This window comes from Nycticebus coucang, chromosome 5 (genome assembly GCF_027406575.1).
Source record: "Nycticebus coucang isolate mNycCou1 chromosome 5, mNycCou1.pri, whole genome shotgun sequence".
NCBI lineage: Eukaryota > Metazoa > Chordata > Mammalia > Primates > Lorisidae > Nycticebus > Nycticebus coucang.
In genome coordinates, this window is record NC_069784.1 from 50643921 (window position 1) to 50669918 (window position 25998).

General features: G+C 46.1%; 1 protein-coding gene across 12 annotated transcripts in view; it reads right to left on the reverse strand.

The window, feature by feature from the left end:
- The window catches only part of PDE4DIP (phosphodiesterase 4D interacting protein), a 291845-nt gene that overhangs the window by 16005 nt on the left and 249842 nt on the right, over positions 1 to 25998 (reverse strand). For 9 of the 12 annotated variants that reach the window (XM_053592789.1, XM_053592797.1, XM_053592790.1 and 6 more), the window contains 15 exons: positions 25136 to 25368; positions 21789 to 22221; positions 20800 to 20992; positions 19775 to 19891; positions 18001 to 18529; positions 16733 to 16968; positions 15678 to 15729; positions 14102 to 14325; positions 13346 to 13498; positions 11261 to 11446; positions 7360 to 7611; positions 6099 to 6227; positions 5291 to 5416; positions 3392 to 3581; positions 2676 to 2800 (listed from right to left, as the gene is read on the reverse strand). In XM_053592789.1, coding sequence (XP_053448764.1) covers positions 2676 to 2800; positions 3392 to 3581; positions 5291 to 5416; positions 6099 to 6227; positions 7360 to 7611; positions 11261 to 11446; positions 13346 to 13498; positions 14102 to 14325; positions 15678 to 15729; positions 16733 to 16968; positions 18001 to 18529; positions 19775 to 19891; positions 20800 to 20992; positions 21789 to 22221; positions 25136 to 25368 — 3178 coding nt within the window. The remainder of the gene's footprint in view (positions 1 to 2675; positions 2801 to 3391; positions 3582 to 5290; positions 5417 to 6098; positions 6228 to 7359; positions 7612 to 11260; positions 11447 to 13345; positions 13499 to 14101; positions 14326 to 15677; positions 15730 to 16732; positions 16969 to 18000; positions 18530 to 19774; positions 19892 to 20799; positions 20993 to 21788; positions 22222 to 25135; positions 25369 to 25998) is intronic. The other 3 variants (XM_053592792.1, XM_053592791.1, XM_053592798.1) reach the window with 3 other exon arrangements.

Here is a 25998-nt window from a genome sequence, read left to right on the forward strand (position 1 = left end):
ATTTCAAAAGGTAGGATTTGTTCTGTTTCTTAGCAAGGCAACAGGGTGCATATACCATATATCACATGTACGGCCGTTAATCAAACACATCATTATTTCTGCAATGAGCTATGTGAATATTTTCATTAAGTAGATAAAGACTATAATATCCTTCTATCAGTTCAGTTAGGCAGTCAACAAATGAGTATATGAAAAAGCCTTTTGGCCAGGAGCAGTGGCTCATGCCCATAATCCTAGAGCTCTTAGGAGGCCGAGGGTGGTGGTGATGGTCACTTGAGCTCAGGAGTTTGAGACCAACCTGAGCAAGACACTGTCTCTACTAAAATTAGAAAAACTAGCTGGTGTTGTGGTGGGTGCCTGTAGTCCTTGCTGCTGGGAGGCTGAGGCAGGAGGATCACTTGAGCACATGAGTTTGAGGCTGCTGTGAGCTATGACACCATGGCACTCCAGCATGGACAACAGAGACTCTGTCTCCACAAAACAAAAAGAAAAAGTTTTTACTTCAGAGATCTTACTGGATTTGGGGATTATGAATAAGGGATGGTAGAGCTTTGGTGGTAATGGCTTTGAAATAAATCCTAAAAGACTCACAAACTAGAAGGAGGGCACAAAAAGGGAGGTAGTTCAGGACGAAGTGGTTTCAGAGGCTTTGGCAAATAATCTACCATAATGTGCTTGAATTATGTCCAGAATTCCATGGTTTCTACCTCTCTTTCTAAATCCAAATGTTCACTAAATTTTTCTCATCTATCCAAACCCTTTTATTTTTCCAAGAGCACCTTGTAGTAAACTCTCATCTCTTACTGCCCCAGAACATCACTAGACCCATCCAATAGGTTTCCTGGATCCTAATGTCTCCCAACTCCAGCATGTACTGCAAGACTTAGTATCTTCAAGTTCTGTTTTCATCATGTACTTCTTTTGCTTGAAATAAAAAATACTTCTTTCCACTGCCAACTACATGGATGTAAACTTTTACCCTGACTTCTAGGCTGTCTGAATGCTGGCCACTCTCTGCTCCCCCAACCTGACTTCTCACCCCTGGTACCAGGTTTCTCCCGTGGGCATGCTGATCTCCCCACTGACCTAACATTCATCATGATTTTGTGCTTAAGCTGTTCTGTTAGCCTGGTGAGTCCTCTATATGTCTTCAAGTTCAGGTTCACCTTCTCTTTGACAACTTAGGAAACTAAATCAAGTTTTATGAAAATTAAATTTGCCTAAATAGTAAAAATGCTAATCTAAATTCCACTGCCCTTCTCCCTTTGCTCAGTCATGTCAGAAGGGACACAAAACACATTGGTTCTTCATCACCTAAAAGTTCTTTAAATTTTTGGAGCCAGTTTTCATCTTCTCATGAACATTTCAAAGCCTAAAATGTTTTAGCTTCTTTGACCAGTTTGAGATTCCTGGTCTCACACCATTATGATCTCTGTCCTCCTTGTGCTCCTAGGAGTGTCAGTGCCCTTGTACAGATGGCGCCCTCAGGCAAGCAAAGCTCAGACATGGTCTCTGAGTGTGGACGTCATGCGCTTCTGTGGTCACAGGCTGAACTGGCTTTTCTAGCTCCCTTGGCCTCAACTCGCTTGCTGAAACATGTTTCTGCCAAACTCCCCACCCTCATGTCCATGAATGGCTACAGAGCCAAACCCTCCATCCTATATTTTTGCCACTGATATTTTTAATCAAGCTCAGGATTTTTATTTTTCTATCTTTGCTAAATTTCATCAGATTGACATCAGCCCTATGCTCCAGCCTGCTGTGATGGATCAACATTATGCTTCAAATACCCTTCTCCATTTTAAGAAAGATGGAGAAATATACTGAGATTCTCAAATACTAGATTATTAGTTCAGCAGGTAGGAAATGCAATAAGTGCACTTAACATTTAAGCCTACGGTTGAAATTTAGGTCCTAGTACTGGTATTTCTATAATGTTTTTTGTTTTCATATCTTTTCCCCAGAGGGAGAGGGCCAGTCAGAGTGCATTAGCCTGCTACTAATGATAGTGATATGAGTTGACAGTATGTATTACTTACAATATTAAAGACCTTTTCAAATGATGAGATCATTAGGATAATTCTTTGCTTTAAAAAAAATAGCCTGGTGCAGTGGCTCACACCTATAATTCTAGCACTTTGGGAGACTGAGGCAGGAAAATTGTTTGAGGCCAGGAGTTCCAGACCAGCCTTAAAAAAAATAAGAACAATTATCCAGGCATGGTAGTACATGCCTATAGGCGTAGCTACTCAGGAGGCTGAGGCAAGAGGATGACCTAAGCCTAGGAGTTTGAGTGAGCTATAATCACACCACTGCACTCCAACCTGGGCAAGAGAGAGAGAGAGACATTATCTCACTAAAAAAAATAAATAAATAAAGCTATAATCTAGACATGTGACTAACTTGTCTCTGGCCATCTAAGTGGTCAAGTTATTCTTGTGGTCCATTGCTAAGGATGTTCAGACTGGGTCTTTCTCACCATCACCAACATCTCACCTTTGATTCTGTGTATGAGAGCTCCACTCTCTTCTTATCAGGAGCCCCTGGTCTGACTGGGGGGTTTCTGGGACAGAACTCTGAAGATTGCCATGACCTGCATAGCTCCCGGAAGCAAGGCCTCACTGGCAACTTAAGCAAGGGCACAGAGCTCACAGCAGGGGGTGCAGAGCACATACCTTTCAGCCCCTTCTTGGAATTGCCATAAAGTGCCTTGTAGATCTGTAGCTCCGACTGGAGGGACTGGAAGAGCTGCTGCTTCTCTTCACACTGCTGCTGCAGGAGAGCCAGCTTGTGCTGCAGCCTGCCGGGGGAGAGGCAAGGGCCCACGGAGGTGGTGGGGCCTCTCGGTCACACTGGGGCAATAAGGTGGGAGCCAACCCCTCAGAAGTCAACTTGGGGGGTCATGAAGACCATCACTTTAATTTTATAGATGTGGAAACAGAGGCTTGGAGGAGTAAAGTCACTTGTTTGAAGGCATAACATTAGCTACATTAACCAGGAGCAGGACAGAAACCCCAGCAGTCCTTACTTCTCCCCCAGGGCTTTTTCACGGTGACAGGCAGTTACAGGGCTTGTGCTGGGGAAAAATTTCATGGCTAGTATAGAAGCTTCCTCAGTCATAGTGTGACAAATGTCCTATATCTAACTGGAAGCACAGAAACATTCTTTCTCCAGTCTCTGAAATGCTGAAGCCTTCTGTAACAGGGATTTACTCTCTTAACTTTGGAGTGAAAAAGACACTCCCAGAGAAGTCCTTCCTTCTGCTCAAAGCTATCCCTAAATCAGAAATAGCAGAAGGGAAACTGGGGTTTCCAAAAGAATATGCTAACCAATATCCCTTCCTCTAATGTAAAAATGGAGCCAGCTTCTTTATCAATGGGCCCCCTCTTACCTGGAGTCATTTTCCTGGAGAGACAGCCGTTCCTCCCTGAAATGCAAGATCTCTTGCTGTTTCTCCCGCAAGTCTTCCAAAAGCTGCTGCCTTTCCACTTTCTGATGTTCCAGCTCCTTTTCCAGCTCCTGAAGCCGGCATCGTGAGGAGAGCAGAGCCTCCCTCAGGCTCTCTGATTCCTGGGAGCGCTCTGGGGAGCAGAACACAGGAGTATTTATATCACAGGGCCAAGCATGTTCATCCTGACACACAGAACTAAGGGTAGGGAAGGAGGGCCCTGTGTTGGTGGACAGAGAGAGTGCCATCTCACCATCCCACAAACCACAAGGAAAACAGAGCACCTCTTTCTTTGCAATGCCCTCCACTTCACTCAATCTGGCCTACCTCACTCTTAGAGAAAACATACTAATTTCTAACACTACCATTTTCAAAGTCCCACATACCATCTGTTCAATGACCTGTTTTATGTTGACAAAGATCAACATCAAAATTGTATATAAAACCAGTGTATGGTGCCCCATGATTGCAATAATGTACACAGCTATGATTTAATTAAATATATATATATATATATTTCTTTTCAGGGCCAGGGGCAGTGGCTCAGGCCTGTAGTCCCAGTGTTCGGGGAAGCTGAGGCAGGGGGACTGCCTGAGCTCAGGAGTTCAAGACCAGTCTGAGCAAGAGGGAGACCCTGTCTGTACTAAAAATAGAAAAACTGAGGCAAGAGGATGGCCTGAGCCCAAAGAGTTGGAGGTTGCTGTGATAACGCCATAGTACTCTACTGAAGGAGACAGAATGAGCGTCCATCTCAAAAACAAACAAAAAAAAAGATTTCTTTTTAGAATATATCGTTTTCATCATTTTGAAAATGGGGACATTTGTTCTTTTATGGACTGGTGGCATTTCTCTGATACTAACGGATCCCCTAAGATTACTGAGAGGGACTCTGAGCTCAGTGCTCTGGGGTGGACTAAACCTGGCATTGGCCTTCATTTGATCTCTTACTGTCTTCTTATTGTCAGGTCTGTTTCTTTCTCCCTGAGCATGCAATAGTGGATTAGCAGCTCTGCCTGCTTTCTTATCTATTAACTTTTGTTATCTTCCCCAAGCACTGACATTTCCTCTTGAGTCTTTTTGCTCTGAGGTAGCTAATTTGGAAATATCTCTTGGTGTCTTTTTCCTTTCCTACAAACATTCTTTCATTCTGGGATTAATCCTTTTGCATACTATTCCCAATCTTTTATGGTTGTTCAATAGATATTTGTAACTAAAAAAAAAAATTTGTTATTGATAATACATTGATTTGATCAACTTAAGGTCAGCTGCCTCCCAGACCACATGGGAAATGACACCCACCTATGAATGCCCACTGATTAGGGTTGGCAACGTTCTGGAGGACAGCTGCTAACATCTACTGACACAGAGTCATAGGAGTACTGTGCACATAGATGTGGGGGGCAGGAGGAGAGGTGGCAAAGCAGGACCAAGGGACTTTAACTGCAGCAAAGTCTGTAGGAACATGAGAGGGAATGTAGGTACTCATATTCCTTCCTTTCTTTGTTCCAAATCAGCTGTGCATGGGAGGAGATAGAATAGTTAGTAAACTGGTATCCTGTGTAATAGGGAGTGACCCTGGATATAGGCAGATGGATTTGCACAGAGGTGATAGATTCCTGGAGCTATTCCCTGCTGGAGCCTAGAGGTCTGAAGCCCACAGTTGGGACCTCTGAGGAAGCAGCCCTTTGTAGACTGAGAATAGTTGTTGGAATTTTAGATCAGTGGACCTGTGTAGACCTGTTATCTCTACATTCTTCTCTTTGCTTTTCCAATTGTGAGTAGTGTGAGCAGGGAAGAGAGGGATCTAGGAGTGACTGTGGTTTGCAGGTTTTGACCACCCACCTCTGGAAATGTGATTCAGCTGAGCCTGAAGACTTCGGTTTTCTTCACTGAGGGCTCTGTACTCATTGCAGAGCTGAGGTATGGACTCCGGGCCCTGACTGTAGATGTTAGAGGTGGATCCTGTCCCTGAAAGTACACATTAGGACAACAGATGCTTCCAAAAGCATCCCATTCTGTATCTCACAAAGATACTGTCCCAACACAGTGTAAAACCCTGAGGACTCATGGTCTGTGGCTAAAGAAGGCATGACGGGCAGAAGGTCTGGCTTTGTGCCCTCTTCTCTGTGGATTCTTTGTATGCATTATCATGTGCCATGACCTCAGTAGTACAGGAGGCTCTTTCCTTCCAAACAGCAGCTGCTGCCATGTAGACAAGGCAACAACAGGTGGAAGTGCAAGGGTTGGCCTCTAAATGACAATAATTCATCAGGGTATAGGGAGAAAGGCCACCTCAGTGACAAGTCCATGGGACAGGGAGACCACCGCAAAACTGGCCCTACCACTGGCCACTCCCAGGACAAGGGCACCAGGAGCAGCAGACAGTGCACAGGCCCAGGAAGGACCAGCTGAGGGATCATGTGACTCTGGGCCCAGACCTGGTCCTGCCTTGAGGAACGTTATCCTCTAAAGTCAGACATGCCTGTAAAGTAGGGCTCACAGCACTTTCCCCACTCGTGTTGGACTATTTGTAAGGACCAAGTGAAGTAAAGCACATCAATGTGCTTTGAAATCTGCGAGGCTCTGCACACTGCCTCCCTTCAGAAGCTCCCTAAACACAGCCAGAAACAGGAAACTGGGCCTCTTCTACCTCCGCGGGCAGCAGAGCTGAGCCAGTTCCCCAGCTGCTCCCGCAGCCAGTCCTTGATGCAGATGGACTCCTCCAGGCGCTGGTGCAGGTTCCGGATTTCACCAAGATGCTCTTCCAGCAGGTCAGCGCCTGCAGCCACCCCACCAGGACGTGGAAAGAGGTGGGAGATGGAGAATCTCAGTTACTGGGGGCAGGGCTCAGCCAGCGGCCTCTCCAGCAAACCCCCTACATACCATTAGCCTCTGCCGACTGCCTCTCTCTGCACAGGCACCCAGGGAATGGCGATCTAGTTCAAACACAGGACTGCCCCTTGCTAAGGAAACCCCACAGGCCAGCTCCCATACAGGGGTCTTGTAGTGAAATAGAATTCCACATGTTTTTAAAAAGTAGCCAAAGCTCCATGACAGGGAAGGTCTGGCTCTACCTGTCTTCTGATGTCTTTATTCTCACTGCTACATGACCACACACTCATTAACAAGGAGAACCCCTCATCCCCTCCTCCTCCCCCCGTCAGTAAAGGACAAGGCCTGAGTAAAAGTGCATGACCTTACACCTATCCTATTCCTATGTGGCTACTGACTGATAATGCTTCCCCCAAGTCACTTTTAATTTAATAGGAAGGAAAGACGGCCTACACGGAGCTGGGGATCTGAGAGTGAATTAGAGAGGAGGAAGGAGTCCCCCAAAGAAAGAAAAAAAGATATAGAAAAGAGCAATGGGAGGGATGCTGACAGGCTACACCACCTGCACTGTTCTGCTTTGGGTTCAGTCTTTTTCTGAAAAGTACAATCACCTTCCTCTGGGACCTGAGCTGCATCCTAGCACTCACAGCCTCAGCCACACTGCTCCCGTTGGAGAGGTTGGGTTTTCAGTACAGGATACGTGAGCAGGATGGGGGAGCTGTGTCCCTTCCTCTAACAACTCCTGACTGCTGGGAAAGGGGCCCTGTGAATGCCTGGGCCTGGTGTTCTGGAAGGGTCCACAACAGTGTGCTGTGAAGAGGTCAGGGTGCAGGGACAGAGAAGGACATGAATGTGACAGCACCATAGGTGGGTCTCTGCAGAGCGCCAAGGCCCGAGGCAGGGAGAATGAAGGGCATGCTTAGAAGGGATCGAGCTCTGATACAGTCCTTTCATTTTAGATGAATTCTGTGAGCCAGGGACTAGAGGAGGACTGAAAATAGCCTTGGCCGTGTGGGACAGGCGTAGACCGTGAGTGAGGTATCCTTTCAAGGGTGGCCCCTCTCAGCTTTGCACTTTACCTGTGGGTTTAGAGTTAAGCTGGCACACAGAGGAGCTGGAGGACAGGTCCCCAGACACACTCCCCTTCTGAGGCCTCATCATGCCCCACTGGCCACTGCTGCCCAGGTGCCCAGGCTCCAGGATTCTGCCCAGTTCCAGGGTGTCCCTCGGAGGAGAGTGGGTCTGGACAGGGTTGAGATAGTGGGAAGAGCTGGTTTCCAAGTGGCTGCTCGGCAATGTGGCTGGGGGAACAGGAGGGACAGTGCTGACACCTGGACAGAGAAATATGAGTGAGAAACAAACAGGGTGTAAGAAGGGAAGGACTAACAAGGAAGCGTGTGACTGCTGAGAATGGAGACTGAAAAGGGGGAGGAGGATGTTGGGGATCCCAAGGCAATGGGAACACCAATCAGATGACGACCCCTCGCCTAGAGCCTACAGCTCTTCCCCTTATATTTCCTGGCTTGAGGCACACAAGGCAGAAGATGGATGAAGAATCTGAAGGTCACCAGTGCACACAAAAGAAATGTCCAGGGGCCCCACTCCTGCATCCTACTATAAATACTCATGACAGAGTCCAAAAGGAGTTCCAGAAAGTAGGACTCACCCCCACAGTTAGGAGTAAAGGGTGCAATGGGATGTAAGGCTAGGCTTACCTACAAACAGGAACATCTGTTTGCCTACAAGTACTAGCATTCCCCAGACACCAACCAGCCAATGTTTCTGTTTCTCCTTCAGGGTTTTTGGAGGAGAAGGAAGACATGAAATTCAGCTAGGTGTGGTGACCCCAATTCCTCCAGAATGAAGAACTTTTTGCTGAGTATGGGGAAGGGTCTCTGTCAGACAATCCCAATCAACATGATTCAAAGAATTGCAAAATGAAAATGTCATCGTCATCACTTGTGTCTAAAGAATCACTGAACACTATTCCAAGGAGGAAGGGCCCTTTCTTCTATAGGCTGATACTTTCATAGGTTCTCTGGAGTCATAGGCCCTTCCCTCAAGCCCTATCTCAGGTCTTTGTAAAAAGAAACCCAGCGTGAGGGAGAAGTGGGCAGAGCCATAATTTAGGGGAAAGTTCAAAAGTCTGCTTTCTTCCAGGGATTATAGCCATGGGCAGCAGAACCGACAGCCACTCCACCTCAGCAAACAGGAGGGAGGTCTCTGTTTCCTCTCACCAAGCCAGACTCCTTGGAGGGGTAATGCAATTACCACTTGCCAATTTTTGTCCCTGTTTGTAAATTTGGTTGTAATATTTGGCTACACACTGGAATCACCTAAGAAAATGTAAAAAAATATACTTGGACCCCAAGAGATTTTGTCTTAACTGGCATGAGACACATCTTGAGCTGTGGAGCAATGGATGTTTTAGAATCATTCCAGGTGATTCTAACAGGCAGCAAAGTTTGAAAAGGATTGTCGTGGGTCTCTCCTGTTCCAATCTGCAAAACACTAGATGTTCATTTGGATCACTGGGACTTAAGAAGGGAGATTAAAAACTTAAGCACCACAGGACATGGTGGCTCATGCCTGTAATCCCAGCACTCTGGGAAGCTAAGGCAGGTAGATAGCCTGAGCTCACAGGTTCAAGACCAGCCTGTGCAAAAGTGAGACCTCATCTCTAAAAACAGCCAGGCATTGTGGCAGGTGCCTGTAGTCTCAGCTATTTGGGAGGCTCAGAGACAAGATAATCTCTTGAGCCCAAGAATTTGAGGTTGCTGTGAGCTATGAGGCCATGATACTCTACCAGGGGCAACAAAGTTAGACTCTGTCTCCAAAAAACAAAAACAAAAAAAACCTAAGTACCCACATTTTAATAGGAGTTCAATGAAGATACACTTTTCCTACCTCTTTCACACCCCCTTCAACCTCATCCTAACACAGGACAAACGGGAAAATTGGTGGCAGTAGACAAGTCCGTTTACTTTTTCATCAAGGTCCTGGGAGGCTCCAAGTCTATCATAACATTCTCATGTTCCTCTCACCCTGGCCACATGATACAGAGCACATGCCCTACACCATGCAAAGACACCACACAGACTCTTACACAAGGTAACCTCAGCCCCACAAAGACCTGAGAAGCCACCATGCACCACTGTCCACATGGAAAATCAATTCAAAGCAAACAATAAGCGCTGGTCAGCAATGGTCCCTTGGAGAGGATCCTGTCTTCAGGTGGGAAAAGAAAGGGCTACAATCTTCCTCACCAAGGCTGAGACCATCCAAACTCTGGTCAAAGGCCTCAAACTTCATGTGACTCCAATCCAACCCTCATCAACATGTTCTTTCCATCCTTCCTTTTGGACAAAGACAAGTTGACAAATGTGGACAGAGAAAGGGAAAGGAGGCAGGGAAAGAAATGGAAGCTACAGAATGCTCTTGCCTTTTGGCATTTGTTACCCACTAACTGTTGGTGCCAGAACTACGAAAGCAACAACTTTTAGGTCAGAAACACTAGCACCTTTGACTAATCTCTAAGGAGAGAAACAACTGTTGCAAGGGATTTCCAGAGTTTGTTCAGCTGAGCTCAGCCCCATACTCTAAGCAGAGTGGTAACAAAACCATCCTAAGTGGAAAAGATGTAATGGAAATGTGGAACCTAGAACAGAAGACCAGATTCAAGCCCAACTCTCCCACTTACTGGTGATCTTGAACAAGTAATTTCACTTCCCTGAACTTCAGTTCCCCATACCAGCTCTGTCTATCTACTGCACAGGAGCTTTGTGAGGCTCAAGTAAGACCTGGTCCATGTTGCTAGGTAAGCCCTTAAATTTCTGTGTTTGTGTAAAACTGGTAGACAGGAGAGTTATCCTGTTAGAGCTCACTGCCCACAGAACACACAAACTCTCCTGAAAATAGTCTTGGTCTAGCTGGTTCTGGGAATGAAACTGGGGGCAGACTAGACAAAATATCCATTTCCAGGGCTAACAAAAGAAATAGGCTAGTTCAGATGTCATTTAGTTTTTTGGGGACAGGTATGCATATGAAGCCAACATGGTCTTTTTGAAAAAAGACAAAGAAAAAAGTGAAAAAAATAAATTAAAAATTATAAAAGATTAGAGATATAAGTTCTGGTCTATGGTCTTGGGTCATGGGACACCCTTGGCATGGTGACCCCTGCCATCAATTTCTGGCTCACCAAACTTCTTGGTAGGCACACACAGAAAGTGGATTTGAGTTCATTTCAAACTCCTTTCTAGTAGTTGTTGTTTAAAGTACTATAAATATTTCAAACTATAAATATATATATATATACCAGCCTATAAATATATCAAACCCCTTTCTAGAAGACGTCTGCACACATTTTCTGCATTGTGTAACCACATGAGATCAAATCTGTTTGGGAGTCAGAGGAAAGAATTCACAATCAGACATCAAGCTGCCCATGCCTGTCCCGGGGCAGGACTGGACCTTGTGCAATAGGCAAGAGGCCTGATCACTTCCTCTTCTGAATCCCTCTACCTTTATCCTTTTTGCCCCAACCTGATGATGTCAGGCATTGAACTTGATTAAAAGCATTTCCCAGCAGAATATAATAGCCACACAAAGGAGCCCACTAAATGTGGCCATCTTTTTCATGGCCACTTCATCCTGCAAAGGCCAAGCACATAATCCTTCCCCCACCTGCTACCGGCAAGCATTCACCGGCCTGGCAGGGATTGAGTGCACTGGGTGGTATTGTCTGCAGTGTGTGAGGACCAGGTCTAAAGCCTCATGAAGATCTATACCCATCAACTGATGAGACGCACACACCAGAAAGAGAATGGTAAATAAATACACTTCCCAAAAAAGCAAGCAGAGCTTTCTCTCAGTTCTCTATGCATCATGTGTAACCCTGTATTGCTTTAATGTCTGCCATCAAGCCCAAGCCATGCAGAGCAACACGCTGTCAAGCACACAAATGCAGCAGGAAGTGCTCACTTTCTCCCAGCTGCTTCTGCAGCATCTGCAGCTCCTGTTGAGCCTCAGCCAAGGAGAAAACCGATGTCTCACCACAGCCAAGGAGGGGAGGGCCAGGGGACCTGAAAGGCAGGCAGCTGGATAGAGCTGAGGGCAGTGTTGCCTGAGGAAGGCTAGCCAGCTTGGGCATGGTGTGGAAATTAAAGCCTGGAAACAGAGAGTTAAGGAGAAGATATATCATTGAAAGAAAGAGAGAGAAAAAGATGGGCAAAAGATTGAGAGGGCAAAACCATCCTGACCAGACTCACTCTGAGGACAGGCCATCACTCGCATCTTGCTCAGCCTGTGAGACAGCTGAGACAGCCAAGGGCGACCATTGCTACCAGAGAATCTGGCCTAGCTGGACCCTCCCACCCTTCCCCTGCAGAGCTATCCTGTATACATATTCTATGTTCACCTTGAAAGCCATCAGCTACAGAAAGTCAGGTGGCATTGTTGAGCCCCAACCCAGTAAGGCTGGGCATGGACGGGTTAGGGTGGCTGTGCCTGCATGCTCTCAAGGTACTGCCGAGGGGTACTGCCCCCAGCATGTTCCGGTCCTTGGCTCTGGGGCAGACTGCACCTACAACCCCTCTCTGAAAGCATCAGGCCAATCCTGAGGAGGGAAGGAGTGGACAGCACTGTGGGAAACTGCATTAGTGCATATGGTTCACGACTCTGATGGAAACATACTTCAGAAACCCAAATCACAAATTAAAAACCAGAGGCCTTGGTGGAGTGGCTTACACACAAAGGCATTTGAATCACCTAGGAAAAGCTCTTCATACATGAGGATTGTTTAGTCCTTTCTTCAGATCTACAGAATCATAAACTCTGGGAGCAGAGCTTAGAAATCGACATTTTAAAAAATCTCCCAGGTGACCTTTTGGCGGCCCATCTATAAACAGGCCTTCAGAAACCCTGGGAAGTTCTAGCGTTTTAATTTGTTTCCTCTTTCCTTAAAATAGATATAGGGCAGGTAACCAACGGAAGGAGCAGAAATCAAGGCTTGACTTGAGGAGAATCTTCTAAATAATAATTACATTCTAAAACACATCGCTGCCCCATGACGCTGACACCACATCAGATCAGTACTGCAAAGACACCTACATTGCCAAGTGGCGTAGCATTCTGATTTTAAAACCTTTGACCTTTTGCCCCATTTAAACCCCAAACATTTAAATTATTAAGCTAAAGTCTACAGCTCTGGCTGAACAGCTTTCCCCCCATAATTCCGGGTTCAGTTGCTGCCCACTCTGGCTCAAAAGCTTTGAGCTCAGGCCCAGGAAGAGTCAAGATAGTTCCTCTTCCTTAAGATTTTGGCTGACTTGCCCTCAGGAAGATGAGAGTGGCAGAAGAAAGCCCTGTGCCTTCTGGGAGCACCTCCTCTGCAGGACTCGAACCTCATCACAAACTACACTGAGGGCAGCCAGCCAGTTATGCTGGGAGGCCGGAGGGAGACAGGGCTTTCCCTTTCCCTTCCATCCCGGGACAGAGCTGGGAGCAAATAGCATACCCTGGGCAACTAAGCTGGGGCCTATAAATGAGGGCACGCCTTTAACTGCCCCCATGTATGCACAATGTACATATCCAAGGCTGCCAATCATTTGTAAGTCCATGAATGGTAATGTACTATGAGCAGAATCTTGTCTGAGGGTGTTTCAGCATCCTCAGCTACGAGGTAAGCAGCACCACCCTCTGCATTGGTCCACTGGGCAGACTGAATGGGTAATATATTCAGGGAGGAGATCTGTAGATGTCAATTTCTTTTTGTCTCTGTTGTAATCCTGAGAGAGCCATTTTGCCTCCTTGTTCCCAGAGTGAAATGACAGAAAAAAATATGTAACTGTTTATTTAAAAATGATTAGCTAACTATTAGTTAAAAGTGGTAGATTATTTGCTAAATATTTAAAACCAAAAAATTAGACACAATTGGCAAATGAGGATGGTCTCCTGATATTGTCTAGGATTTGAGGCACACAGGCCCCTCGCAGTCCAAATCTTTGTCCATAAAGTCAGACAGCTGAGGAAGATGGGCAGAAGCTGCTGCCATGGGCTGTTGCATACCTGGATGGGCCTGGCCGGCCTCCTTAGGGGGGTTCTGGGGAGCAGGAAAGCTGATGAGGTTGCTACTGGATTCGGCCTTAGCCCCCTGAGGTGCACTGGTGGCTGATGGTTTAGAAGACAATACAGGAGAATGACTTGAATGATGGATGGAATCTATAAAACCCACAAATGAAAGAAAATGTTTGGTCTTCCACAGAGAACTGGAATCTGGTGGCATCAGGGCTGGATTCCTGCTTTCAGGGAAAGCACCAAACACAGGTACCATTAGTAGGGTTCATTTTCTTGCTTGCAGATGATTTCTTTGGTGAGGCCAACCACCTTAGGAGTAATAGTGGCACTCAGAGCTCTGAAACCTTGAAAATGGCACCTCCAAAAATATTAGGCAAGACTAGCAGTGCCTTTGAATGCCCTCAAAGATTTAAGGGATGCGGCTCAGAGACTGTAAGTAGCAAGATCACTGCAGGAGAGAGGAGATCTTAAAGGAGGACTCCTCTGTCTTACAGAAGGAGGTCTGTCAGACAGAGTCATGGGGAGGGAAGGTCCACCGTGATCTCACTCTCTCCCCTGTGGCCTTGTGGAGGTGACGTGCAAGGTCAGGAGCAGAGCAAAGATCCCCACCCACTGGAGCTTGTGCTTGGCACTTGGTCCCAGAGCCATGTTCAGCCTGATGTACACCAAGGTGGAGCTATAAGGCCTGGTTCCCGAGGTCTCCTCTCCGCCTATGTTAAATGGTACCACTCAGAAGGGGGAGGCTACCTGAGTGACCCGGCGAAGGTTTCTTCTCCTCATAGCGTGTGTACTCGCTGGCTGTGTCCATGTCAGAGCAGGCTTCCAGCTCATCAGACAGGAAGGAGGTGCTGCTGGGTGAGCGGTGGGAGTCAGACAAGGCACGGCTGCTGGGTGGCGTGAGGGACTGGGCATCCAGCTTGGCCTGCAAGACCTCAATCACTTTCTCCTTCTCCTGCAGCTCCCTGCTGAGCCTGGTGGGGATGGGGAGGTGGAACAGATAAAGACAAGGTCACCAGATCAACCAGCCCTGACTGTGGCTCATGAGAAAAGCCATATCAGTCAAGAGGACCACGCCTGAAGAACCTAAATCATTCATCTCCAAGCAGAATCAAAATAACTCGTCTCCAATTAAGAGTGGAAAGTAAGTGGGGTGCACATGGAGTTACCCAGAGCTCTGGCCACACAATATGCTGGGGACTAGTGAAGCTGGCTCTGCTGTTAAAGCCCAGCTGCTTAAAGTGTGGTTCTTAGAGCAAGGTAGTCAGAGAAGTTCATTATCTTATCCAGCAAGACAAGTACAAAAACGGAAAGCATTGAGAAACACAGAGCAAAGCATGGTCCCAACCTCTAAGAGTATAAGTGGAATCACGTAGTTAAGTGAAGTACAGGCCATGTATGTCTTTGTTTTGGGGGGAGTTGTTTTTTGAGACAGAGTCTCAGTCTGTCACCCTGGGTAGAGTGCTGTGGCATCATAGCTCAATCCTCTTGCCACAGCTTCTTGAGTAGTTAAGGCTACAGGCACCCACCACAAAGCCTGACAATTTTTTTCTATTTTTAGTAGAGATGGGGTCTCACCCTTGCTCAGGCTGGTCTTGAACTCCTGAGCTGAAGCAATCCACCTGCCAAGCCTCCCAGAGTGCTGGGATTACAGGTGTGAGCCACCACACCTGGCCTCCATGTATATTTTTGTGATGGATTAGAAATAAAAACAAAAACCCAGAACAAAACACCTTGTCCTTCACCACAGATATTCTAGAAGCATATATGTGGTCTAAGCCACAAGCATAACACAGAAAGCTCAGACTAGTGGCTACAACAGATTCTGAGCCTATATTTAATTGAGCATTATAGCAATTCACTGAAAATGGGTTCCTGAGGCACTGTCACTTCCCAGGATCTGTGCTGTCCAGGCCTCTTTCACCTGGTACTGGTATCTGATTCTTTTCCCCCAAGGAAATGGGATGAGTATTAAACTACCTATCAACCCAACCTGGGGCAGGCCAACCAGGCAGAAAGCTCACCCTAGTCATTAAACATACAAAGGGAAAGCAGGGAAGACCCCTCGGGGTGCAGAAGGTTCTTGAAGCCTTGTTAGTTCAATCAGACTTCTTCCAAGTTATCAAGCCTGGAGAACTAAGGTGCCAATGGAATTATATCAAAAGAGAATAAAGAACTTGGTTTAAAAAATAACAGTGAGATGCTCAATGAATAAATGAATTCATTACATTCAGTGTTTTCCTTTTTTGTCCTGTATAAAGTTGCAACACCCGTGACCCCTTGAACCTTGGTCCTGCTTCTTTCCCCAGATTCTACTCTGAATTACCTGAGGGCAAGTGGCTCAAGTCCAGCTTGATCTTTCTCACTTTTATGATCCTCTGCAAACCAAATTCAGAAAGAAACAGTAAGAAACTCAACAGATCTTACTTCACATAGTACAAAGACAGGACCCTACGTGGACAGAGGCAGGCATTATTCTATGCATGCACCTAGGATAATTATTCTGGAATGTTTCAGGTTGTGTCTTTAGAGAAGTGACTCAGTGGGCTCACCTGAGCTCACTGGGTCATCAACATGACTGCCTCTACTGTAAAGCACGGGAAGTTTAAAATGTCTTTTGTTCCACTGATCATAAAGTTCTTGCTCAGCTGCCCTTTGGACACTCCAGCCTCCATGTCCTGCCATAGACTGGCTCCTGATACACGGCTGTGTCCCAGCATAGCTTTTGAGCACAACCTGCATTTGTCTCTGAGGAGGTGACAAGTAGCCCTGTCCCACCTCTCTACCTGCCACCAGGAGATGGGCTGGCCCCTGAGTCTGATCCTGTGATACATACTCCCTCAGGGGCTCTCCAGAAATCCTTTCTAGGTAAAGGCTCCAATGATAACCAATGAAGCCCTTGAACTACCACAGTCAGTGCCTAGACCATGTCCAAAGAGTGTGGAGCTTTTTCCATATTTTAAGCACAATACATGCTATAATTGAAGAAACAGACCCCAAATGGATAACCATTTGCCCAAAGCAAGTTGATGGTAGCATCAAATACAGAGCTTGAGCCTTGAAGTTCTCTTCAAGCCTTGAAGTTAAGGGCTCTTTGCACCATATCAAGGCCCTCTTAGCACCAACCAGATAGCTGCTGCTTTCTGCCCCAAAGAATCCTTTCCATGGGTGATAATCTTCCCATGATTGTAAGATGGCATCTCCAACCCCTGTGCTCCCTGCAGTGCTCCCTGCCTGCCAGTCCTCACCCTGTAATGACCCCCAGGAGATGAAGTGGAAATAGGACTTGGGTTAAAAGGTTGCAGTGGAGGTGTGCTGGCCACCTGGGCCTGGAAGTGTGGGCGTGCCCGAGAGTATTCCAAAGCCCTGTGGCCAACTCACTGGTGCTGAGCTTGCTGGTGAGCCTCTCTGTCAACTGGCTCCCCTGAGCGAGTTGCTCCCGGAAGCTCTGCCCCAGGTAGTAGTCAATGTCATTGCTCCGCAGGAGGTCCTCAAAGGATTTGACTGTGTCTTTTGCATGCTGGGTGAGAAGGTAACAAATACCTCTACCTTCTCGTATTTTTTGCCGTAGATAGGATAGCTCTCGGGCCTGATCCTGAATCAAGGAATCATATTTCCTAATGCAGGAAAGGAAATAGTAAGTGTGGAAAAGAGTAAATAATAAGTGATGGGAGCTTCTGTAGAGATTTCTGTCAAAACATCTCTAGGGATTCCCCTAAGCTGAATCCTGGCATATAAAACGTAGGAGGTAATTAACGGTAAATTCTGTCCTGAGAAACTACTGCATCAGCAGCATGCCCCTGTTCATCCACCACTTTGTATCTGTTAATCATGTCCAAAAATAGCCATCGGGTCTGAAAAGGTAAAGACTGTGCCATATTTTATATCCCATAGCATCAATATCACATAGTCACAGTAATCACTCAATGGATATGTAGACTCACTTACAACTAAGTCTAGATAGGACCTTTCATGCCTATTTCAAACATCATCTCATGTCTGAATTTCTTCTGTGCGGTGACACTGTGGCAGACTGTATTTTTGCAAAGATGGCCATTACACAATCTTGGATACCATCTGATGGGAGCCACATGACAAACCCTAAGTGAGAGCTATCCAGCTGAGCCCAGTCTATCCACATAAATTATTGTTTGAAGTTCTGGGGTGGTTTGTTACTTAGCAATAGGTAACAGGATAGATGTCAAGATAGATGCCCACCTTATGTTTTTCTACATAAAGTATCAATAACAAATATAATTCTGGCAAATAGCATTGAGAGTTTACTATACATTAGGCACTATTTTAAAAACTTGTATTAATTCACTCAAAACTTCATTAATTCACCCTTTGAGATGGGTTCTCTTATTATCCTCATTTAATAGGTAAGGATGAAGGCTCAGGAAGGTTAAGCAGGTTGCACAGCTGGTACATGCCACAGCGAGGATTTAAACCTGGTCTACTGCTATGCTATATACCACACCACACATATTACTGCTCTACTACTGGGCCACTAGTCCTTCCTTCAGGCTTACATCTACCATTTGAATGAATGCCCTCCTGATTACCCTATGTTCTTTCTTCTAATTGCCTGAGCTGCCCTACTCTAAGGACAAACTTAGACACGGCCAATCAGTGAAGGGCCTCCTTACCCAGGCCACGAGGCTGATCTCAGCTCCTCGGCCAGCTTCCCTTCCAGTCCAGTTTTTGGGAGCTGGGCCTCCAGCTGGGATACTCTCTGGATGAGGCTCTCCAGATCCTTTTTGTCCTGTGGCCCTGTGGGGTAGAAAGCCCCAGTGCCATCAGAGAGCCACCCTTCATCTTCATCTGTCACACTGTGAGGTGAAGACCCCTCAAAGGTGCCAATAGCCCTCAGCTTCCGGGGTCTTTCCAAACTAGATGAAAAATTACTTGTCACTGAGAGGGACCGGACGCGGCTCCTGAGGCTCTGAATGACCTTGCTAGCGTTCTGCAGCTGGGCCTTCAGATCTCTGATGTCCCTCTGTAGGACAGAGACGTCCTTCGACTTTCCGTAGGCCTGGAGCTCTTCCTGCTTCTCCAGCTGGCTCTCCCAGGGTTTCTTCCCAGGGGCGCTGGTCAGCACAGAGCCCAGGCGCCCCTGCTCAGAGCACAGCCCCCCCATCAGGACCAGCTCCTTGAGGCTGTCATGTTCCTCGCACTCTGAAACAAGACATAGGTATCTTCCTGAACACAAGCTAGAAGTAGCATTCTTATCCTCCCAAGAGCCCTGCAAGTCTGACTGACTGGGGAAACAAAAACTCAAAGAGAAGTAGACCAGCTTGTTCTATCAGAGGTCCTCAAACTTTTTAAACAGGGAGCCAGTTCACTGTCCCTCAGACTGTTGGAGGGCCGGACTATAGTTTTTAAAAATAAAACTATGAACAAATTCCTATGCACACTGCACATATCTTATTTTGAAGTTAAAAACAAAACAAAACAGGAACAAATACAATCACACTGCCTCATGTGGCCCATGGGCCGCAGTTTGAGGACCCCTGAAGTTCTAGTACATGGCAGAGTCAGAATCCAAATCCTGCCATTCTGCACACATCCATGTCTCTTAAGTAAGACATTAACAGGAGCCCTATTTATTATATTCAGGATGACTGCGAAAATGTAGGACAAGCAGCATGCTGGAAATTTAATGCTCTCCAAACATTGCTATAATCTAAAAGTTTTTTAGGTGACAACTGTGTGGAAAATATGAACAAAACTTCAAAGACACATTAACAGTGGTGTACAAGGCAGTGGTAGACAGAATGAGAAAGAATACACGGCATTTTACCAGGCTCCAGGCATTTGCCTGAAGTGTTTTGGAAGAATTTACTCATTTAATTGACCTTAGTACACAATGGGGTAGGTAGTTCCTTTATTACCATTTTAACATAGGAGGAAACAGGCATGGAAAAGCTCACAAACTGGGATTTGAACCCATCAGTCTGGCCCCAGGATTTTTGCTCTTAACTGTCATTCTACACTGCCTCAAGGTGAGTGGACCCCTCCCCTTCTGGGTTTCAACTTGGTGGGTGGCTCTATGGCTATGGTCCTTTTATGATACAAACAAAATTGTTTTTAATTTATGTTTTGCATGCCCCCCAAAGCTCATCTGTCTCTTCCTTAATAAGTAGTCCTGAGTATTTCTTTCTATAATAATCCATTAGATAGAATTTTATCATTATTAATAGCATTGTGCCAAAAATTAATTGTAGAAATTCAAATTCACACTCAATCTCATTTTAGGAAGAGTTCTCCTCCAAACTTCCTGAACTTTTCTGGTCTTGTGTCCCCTTCACACATGACAGCCTCTTCCCACTCTTACGCTGCAGGGTAGGATTGGCCAACAGAACCCAGACGTGACAGCTGAGTCCAGGGAGGGAAGGTGAGCCCCATGCACTGTGCTCTTACCAGGACTGGTGGTCTCCTCCCGCTCAGCCTCATTCTCACTTCGGCCACAAGTCTCATAGCCCAGATCCTGGAGGTCCACCTGGACCTGCTTGCTGTCCTGCTTCACCAAGGATTCACCTGCTCAGGAAGAGAAAGCAAGTGCTTCAGAATGACTGAATTCTCACACCACCCTCAACCTCAGTGGCACAGAACCTGACCTTTAGGAGCAGGGAGGTTGGGCCTAGAGTTGGAAAAATGCTTCTTTAGGCTTACAGGAGAAGAGACCACCTGCTCGAGGCAGCAGGACCTCCCCCCACAGAAGGAGCCTGTGTTTGCCATCAAGGAGCTCACCTTCAGATTACCTAGGCTCAGTTGGGACCAGACCTCTGTAAGCTGCGTATTGCATACTACCCTCTCTGGAAGCCCCAGTGAAGCCAGAAAGGCTTTATCCAGAGAGGCTCAGTAAATGTTTGAATGGCGCTAAACTAATTTGGACTTCCAAGACATCTAGATCTGCACTGTCCAGTAAGATAGTTATTAGCCACACGCAGCTACTTTATATGAAATTAATTAAAATTAAATAAAGTTTCTAAGTGCTCCATAACCACATGTGATGTATATACAGAACATTTCTATCACTGCAGGACAGCGCTGAGTCTAGACCAACAACAAGATGTTTCTGAAGAATCTGTTAAGTGCAAAAAGAGAGACACCTGGCATGTGTTGAGAGACGTAAGGCAGTTTATTGGCTACTGCAGAACTCAGCAAACCTGGAGGGGAGCCATTCTTCCCTTTACCCTCACTGCAAACTTACAACTTTGGCTTATTCTTTTATTCACTTTTGTCATCTACAAGTTGAAGTAAAACATCCACTTCTACAATTCTAGGATGATGGTCAGGATTAAATTTGTTCTGAGGCTGGGGAAGAAAAGTAAAGTTTGCAAAACCTGTAGCCTCCCAGGAAGAAGAACAACACTTTGGCGATGGTGAACTTGTAAAACTTACTTCCAGACAACAAGCCTGTGATTTAAAAAAAAAAGACTTACTAAATATGGTTCTGTATTTCTCCAGCTGGCTAGCCTGAGCGAAGATGGTGGCTTCTGATAATAGCAGCTTCTCTTGGAGATCTTGATAGCGTCGTCTGCATTGTGCCAGCTGGGAGCGCAGATGCTTGGTCGACCCTGGGAGGTTGAATTCTAACGGAGGCCCAGGGTCACAGGCCTGGGACTGGTCATGCAGCTGCGGAAGGGGCCAATACAGGGGTTAGGACAGTCAGAGGACATCCTTGTGCAGTGATGGTGCCTCCCCCTCTGAACCCAGTGGACTTCATTCATATGTCTGTCTCAGCACTTGTTACTTGCTCCCCAGGCGGAGTTCCTGGGGAGAGCTGGGATAATGTTTTATTCATGTCAGTGATTGCAGCACAGAGCTCAGCGCCAGTCAAGCCTACCAAGGAGCTCTTAGTAAACATTCAGTCAGTGTTTGAACAGAGAACACATAGAAACCTCCATCTCTCCCCCATTCCTGTCCCAGCAGTTCTCTCAGAACCCTCGATGAAGTTCCTTCCCTTAGGAGTATTCCACTAACAACTTGTGAGGCCCAAGAACAGACCCCTGGGATGAGCAGTGATGAGGAAGAGATGGCATTGCACACCATGTGCCCAAACTGCTTCAAACCCTGACGCATCCCATGTTCCACTGGTGTCCACAGCCTGTTGAAATTATCTCTTTTTGTACCATCTTTTCCTGCCATATTCAGTATTTCAGGGGCAGGGACCAGGTGTTAATGCCTGCTGCCAATGCCTTGTGCATTATCTGGAAAATTAAGAACTCAGGAAATATTTATGAGATAATGTTTGTAGAAGCTTTTCTAAAGGTCGAACGGTGTCCATAGAATATTATTATTACCGCTGCTTGTGGTACAAAGGTATCTTCCCTTGGTACCTCCTGACCCAAAAGGCAGAGCTGTTTTAGGTGAAAACTGGCATCTCAGCCCTTCTCCGGGTGTTTTGTATTTCATCCAAGCTCACACTTACTTGGAGGCTCTCCACTGCAAGGGGCGCCACCAGGTCAAGGCTCCCGGGTCTGGGGCAAGGCCGCGTGGTCGCATCCTCCTTCTGCTGTCGGTGCTTCCCAGGAGGACCAACCAGTTCTGTGTTCATTCTGTCGATCTCCCTGGCCAGGCGCACAAGGAGCTCTGAGGCAGGATTCCCATTCCCTTCCTTGCTGCTCAGTGCCAGCTGTTCTTTAAGGAGGTTGATGATGTTATGGGCATTCTTCAGTTTTCCCTGGAGCTTTCTGAACTCAGCCCGAAGGCCATTCTCATTCAGACACCCTTTGGCTACCACAGTCTCCACCATCAACTCGCCGTTCTCCTTGTCTTCCTCAATCTCCCATCCATCAGACATTGCTTCTCCCATCTGCTCTTTTAGCTCTGCGTTCTCAAGGCAAAGGCTCAGCATGGTGTTCCTGCAACCAACACACACAGTCAGGCACCAGGTCTGGCCTCAACCACAGTACCTGGTAGCCCCTTTACCCACATCTGAGTGAACAAGACAGTCGGAGACACACCAGAGCACGAAGCAACCTTGGAGACCTGCAACAGCTCTCTTATTTTACAGATAAGAAAGCCAAGGGTCGGGGCGGCGCCTGTGGCTCAGTCGGGAAGGCGCCGGCCCCATATACCGAGGGTGGCGGGTTCAAACCTGGCCCCGGCTGAACTGCAACCAAAAAATAGCCGGGCGTTGTGGCGGGCGCCTGTAGTCCCAGCTACTCGGGAGGCTGAGGCAAGAGAATCGCTTAAGCCCAGGAGTTGGAGGTTGCTGTGAGCTGTGTGATGCCATGGCACTCTACCGAGGGCCATAAAGTGAGACTCTGTCTCTACAAAAAAAAAAAAAAAAGAAAGAAAGCCAAGGGTCAGGAAGAGTGAGGGACGTGCCCGTCCTGCCACTGCTGCTTGCAGGCAGTGCGGTCACCCAAAATCTTGGACTGAAGACACCCAGTCTAGTTTTCTTTGTATGTGCCACATAGCCTCATATGTTCTAATATTCCGTGGCCTCTGGAATAAATAAGGATACTTTTCTTACACTGTTAAGAAAAAATAAGAAGGACCTTGCCTGTAATAAAGCTATTATTATGGATTCTGTCGTTTTATTATTTATCATCAGTCAGTTATAAACTACTGAATGATAAACTGGGACCTAGAAATACAGAAGAAATAAATAATGCTACCATTAGCACTAACAAATGCACTTATAAGTAATTAGCTTTTATGTCTGGCTCATGAGATAAGAGATGCCCTTCATGGTGGCAGGAACCATGTCTGTCTTCCTCATCTTGCACCCCCAGTTCCTACAATATTTTCTGCCACAGAAAATATTTACATCTGTTGAAGAAATAAAATTGACTAAAACAACTAATTTTGAAGACATTCTTCAAATGTCCACCCTTTCCCACCAACACAGTCTGTACTAGGGTTGAGTAGAAGCAATAAAAAACATGATTTTAACAAGGCATTTCATTTAATCTCTTTGAACCTCGGTCTCCTTTGCTATAAAATAAGGATTATAACACCCAGTAGAGTTAGTGGATGCTTCTGTGACAGTGCATGTATGGTGTGATTGGCTCAGGGTCTGCAACAGAGCAGCCACTCCTGCCTGCTGGACTAGCTGCAGACCTGAGGAATGCCCCCCACAGAATCCCATGAGGTTCATGTTTAAAAAACTGTAGAGATAAAGAATATGAATCTACACGTTACTTAGGTTCCACTGGACTGAGAACCACTGGGCTAGAAGATGCCAAGAAAATAGGTAATTCACAACCTAAAGGGGCAGCAGTTGGCTGTGCACCAAAGTTGGATTTCTTAGAATCCCAAAGTCTGGGGACCCAGAGCACAGCTTGTCTGGTGCGATTCAGGAAAGAAAAGACAGAACTTTAGGACATAGGACTCAGACTACCTAGACGACAGTTTCTCAATGGAGAAAAAGGAGGCAGGTATTTTACCAAAACTAGGATATAGGAGGGAAAGAAAGGGACACATGTGAAAAGAATATTTAATATATATTCTAATTTTATATTCTGGAGAAAATCCTGATGTTTCCAAATACAAACAAATGAAAGAAAATCTCAACAAAATCTTCTCGAAAGGAGGGGCTATGTATTAGAGTCTATCTTCTATAGTATCAGTGATTCTTAAAGTTGAGCGGAGGATTAAACACACTGGAATTTCAGGTTAGTAACACTGAGGAAAAAGGAAAATAATCCATAAGGGTATCTGTGTGTGCATTGATTGTAGAATCAAAAGAGACATAATTGTTCGTACCCATGATAGCTTAACTAAGTTTACACATGCAAAAGTTAAAGTAAAGCTTATACTTCAACTTAAGCTGTCCTTATGGAAAGAATTTTTATGATAATTCAAAGTCAAAGAACTTGGACCAAACCTGATCACAAAAGAGTTTTTCCTTTTTTAAGTTGAGTGACAAAGTGTATAGTATAGAAGTCAAGATATTAAAAATCAGAAGCCAGGGGTGTAGCCACAAAATATACACTATCTTGAGCAAGTCACTTGGAAATTCCTAGGCCTGAGTTTCCTTAAGTATGAACAAAGGACATCAGGCTAGAAGCCAGGGTCGTGGTCAAGTGCTGACATTATCTGGGGAAGCTGAACGGCATGTAGGATGCAGGGAGTTAGAGTATGGATTAGGGGTGGCACACCTGCCCAGCTATGCTTGGGACAACAGGCAATGACAAGTACGGTCCTGGGGTTGGGGAGAACAAATGGATTAGCCCTGTAGTATCATCATGTTCTCCCAGTGTCTTTTCACAAAAAGCCATCAGAGGCAGAGCCGGCAGTCTAGCCAATGAATCAGCTATTTACCATTTCTGTGACGTTAATAAAGCAGCAGAGATTATTAAAATCGTTATTCCACAACTAAAGGACTCAGGCTTCTGAAAGAAAGCTGAGCGGAAGGCTTTCTTATGAAGGGCCCCTGCACAAATCCTCCTTCCTGGACTGTTCTGGTTCTGCATACAGCAGTGAAACACCTTGGGTAGTGGGGATTCCTCACATCTCCTGTCAGTTCAAAAGAGCAGAATCAGTCATACCACCAGGAGGTTCCCACCAGGACTGTCAGTGTGTGATGGGCATACCAGAAATAATAATGGGCATTAGTATATTGAATTAACACCAGGTTTATTTGAATTACAAAAAGTGATTACCATAATATTATTAACTTCCCTCTAAAGAATTTGTAGAAACATTACAGCATGGAGCCTGGAACGGGACCCAGTAGCCCCATGGCAGAGTGCTTGGTGGCAACAAGACAAGCCCATTGGCTGTGGCACCATGTGATCAGTTCCCTTTTCCAAGGGAATGTCCTACCTGATATGGGACACAGAGGAGAATCCTGCTTCCTCAATTTGAGCCTTTAGCTCCTTCAGTTCTGCCTCGGCTTTTCTCTTCTCCTCTAAGAGCTGGTGGAGCTCAGCCCTCAGGTGGAGCAGCTCCTCCTGGAGACACCTGTTACTGTCCCCTCCTACTGGGGAAGGAGGGGGAGCAGACATGCTCTGGGGCTCTGCAGTTGCCGGGCTTTTCTCCAAAGCCACCTTGATGAGCTGAAAGAAAATCATGGTTTGAAGGAGTTAGGTCATTAAAGACGACCCAGGAGGAACAAGAGATTGCCAAAAAAGGCAGATCCAAAATGAACTCCCTGTTAAGGACTCTTCCACCATCAGGGCCCTGGAGACTGGCTTGGGCAGGGAGGACGCACTCAATGAGCATGGCGACTGCTGCCGTGGAGAGGAAGAAGAGAGAGAAGGGGGAGGGAGAAAGCACCCCGAAGAACACAAGCACACCATACATTAAAACCAAAAGCAAACACACAAGGGTCACCCAGGTCTGGGGGCGTGCATGACGCGATGCTCTCTCCTGAAGGGACAGTTTTCTCACAAGTCAGGAAGCTTCATCCGTTTCACAACACTTGAGTCTGGACTGCAAAGATGATGGCTCCAGATACCAGGACTCAAAGCCTCAGTTCCTGCCTATAACTCAGACACTGTAGGGCAGCGATTTCTGACCAGTGCTGAGAGGATCATAGGAATTTCGAAAGAAGTTCAAAGCACAGTAAGTATATTCTTTTTTCTTTCACTCTTTATTTTTTTTGACCAACATAATTTAAGTGTGCCATGGAAGTTTCACTATAGGTTCAAGTATGCCATGTAATAAAAAAAAAAAAAAAAAAATTG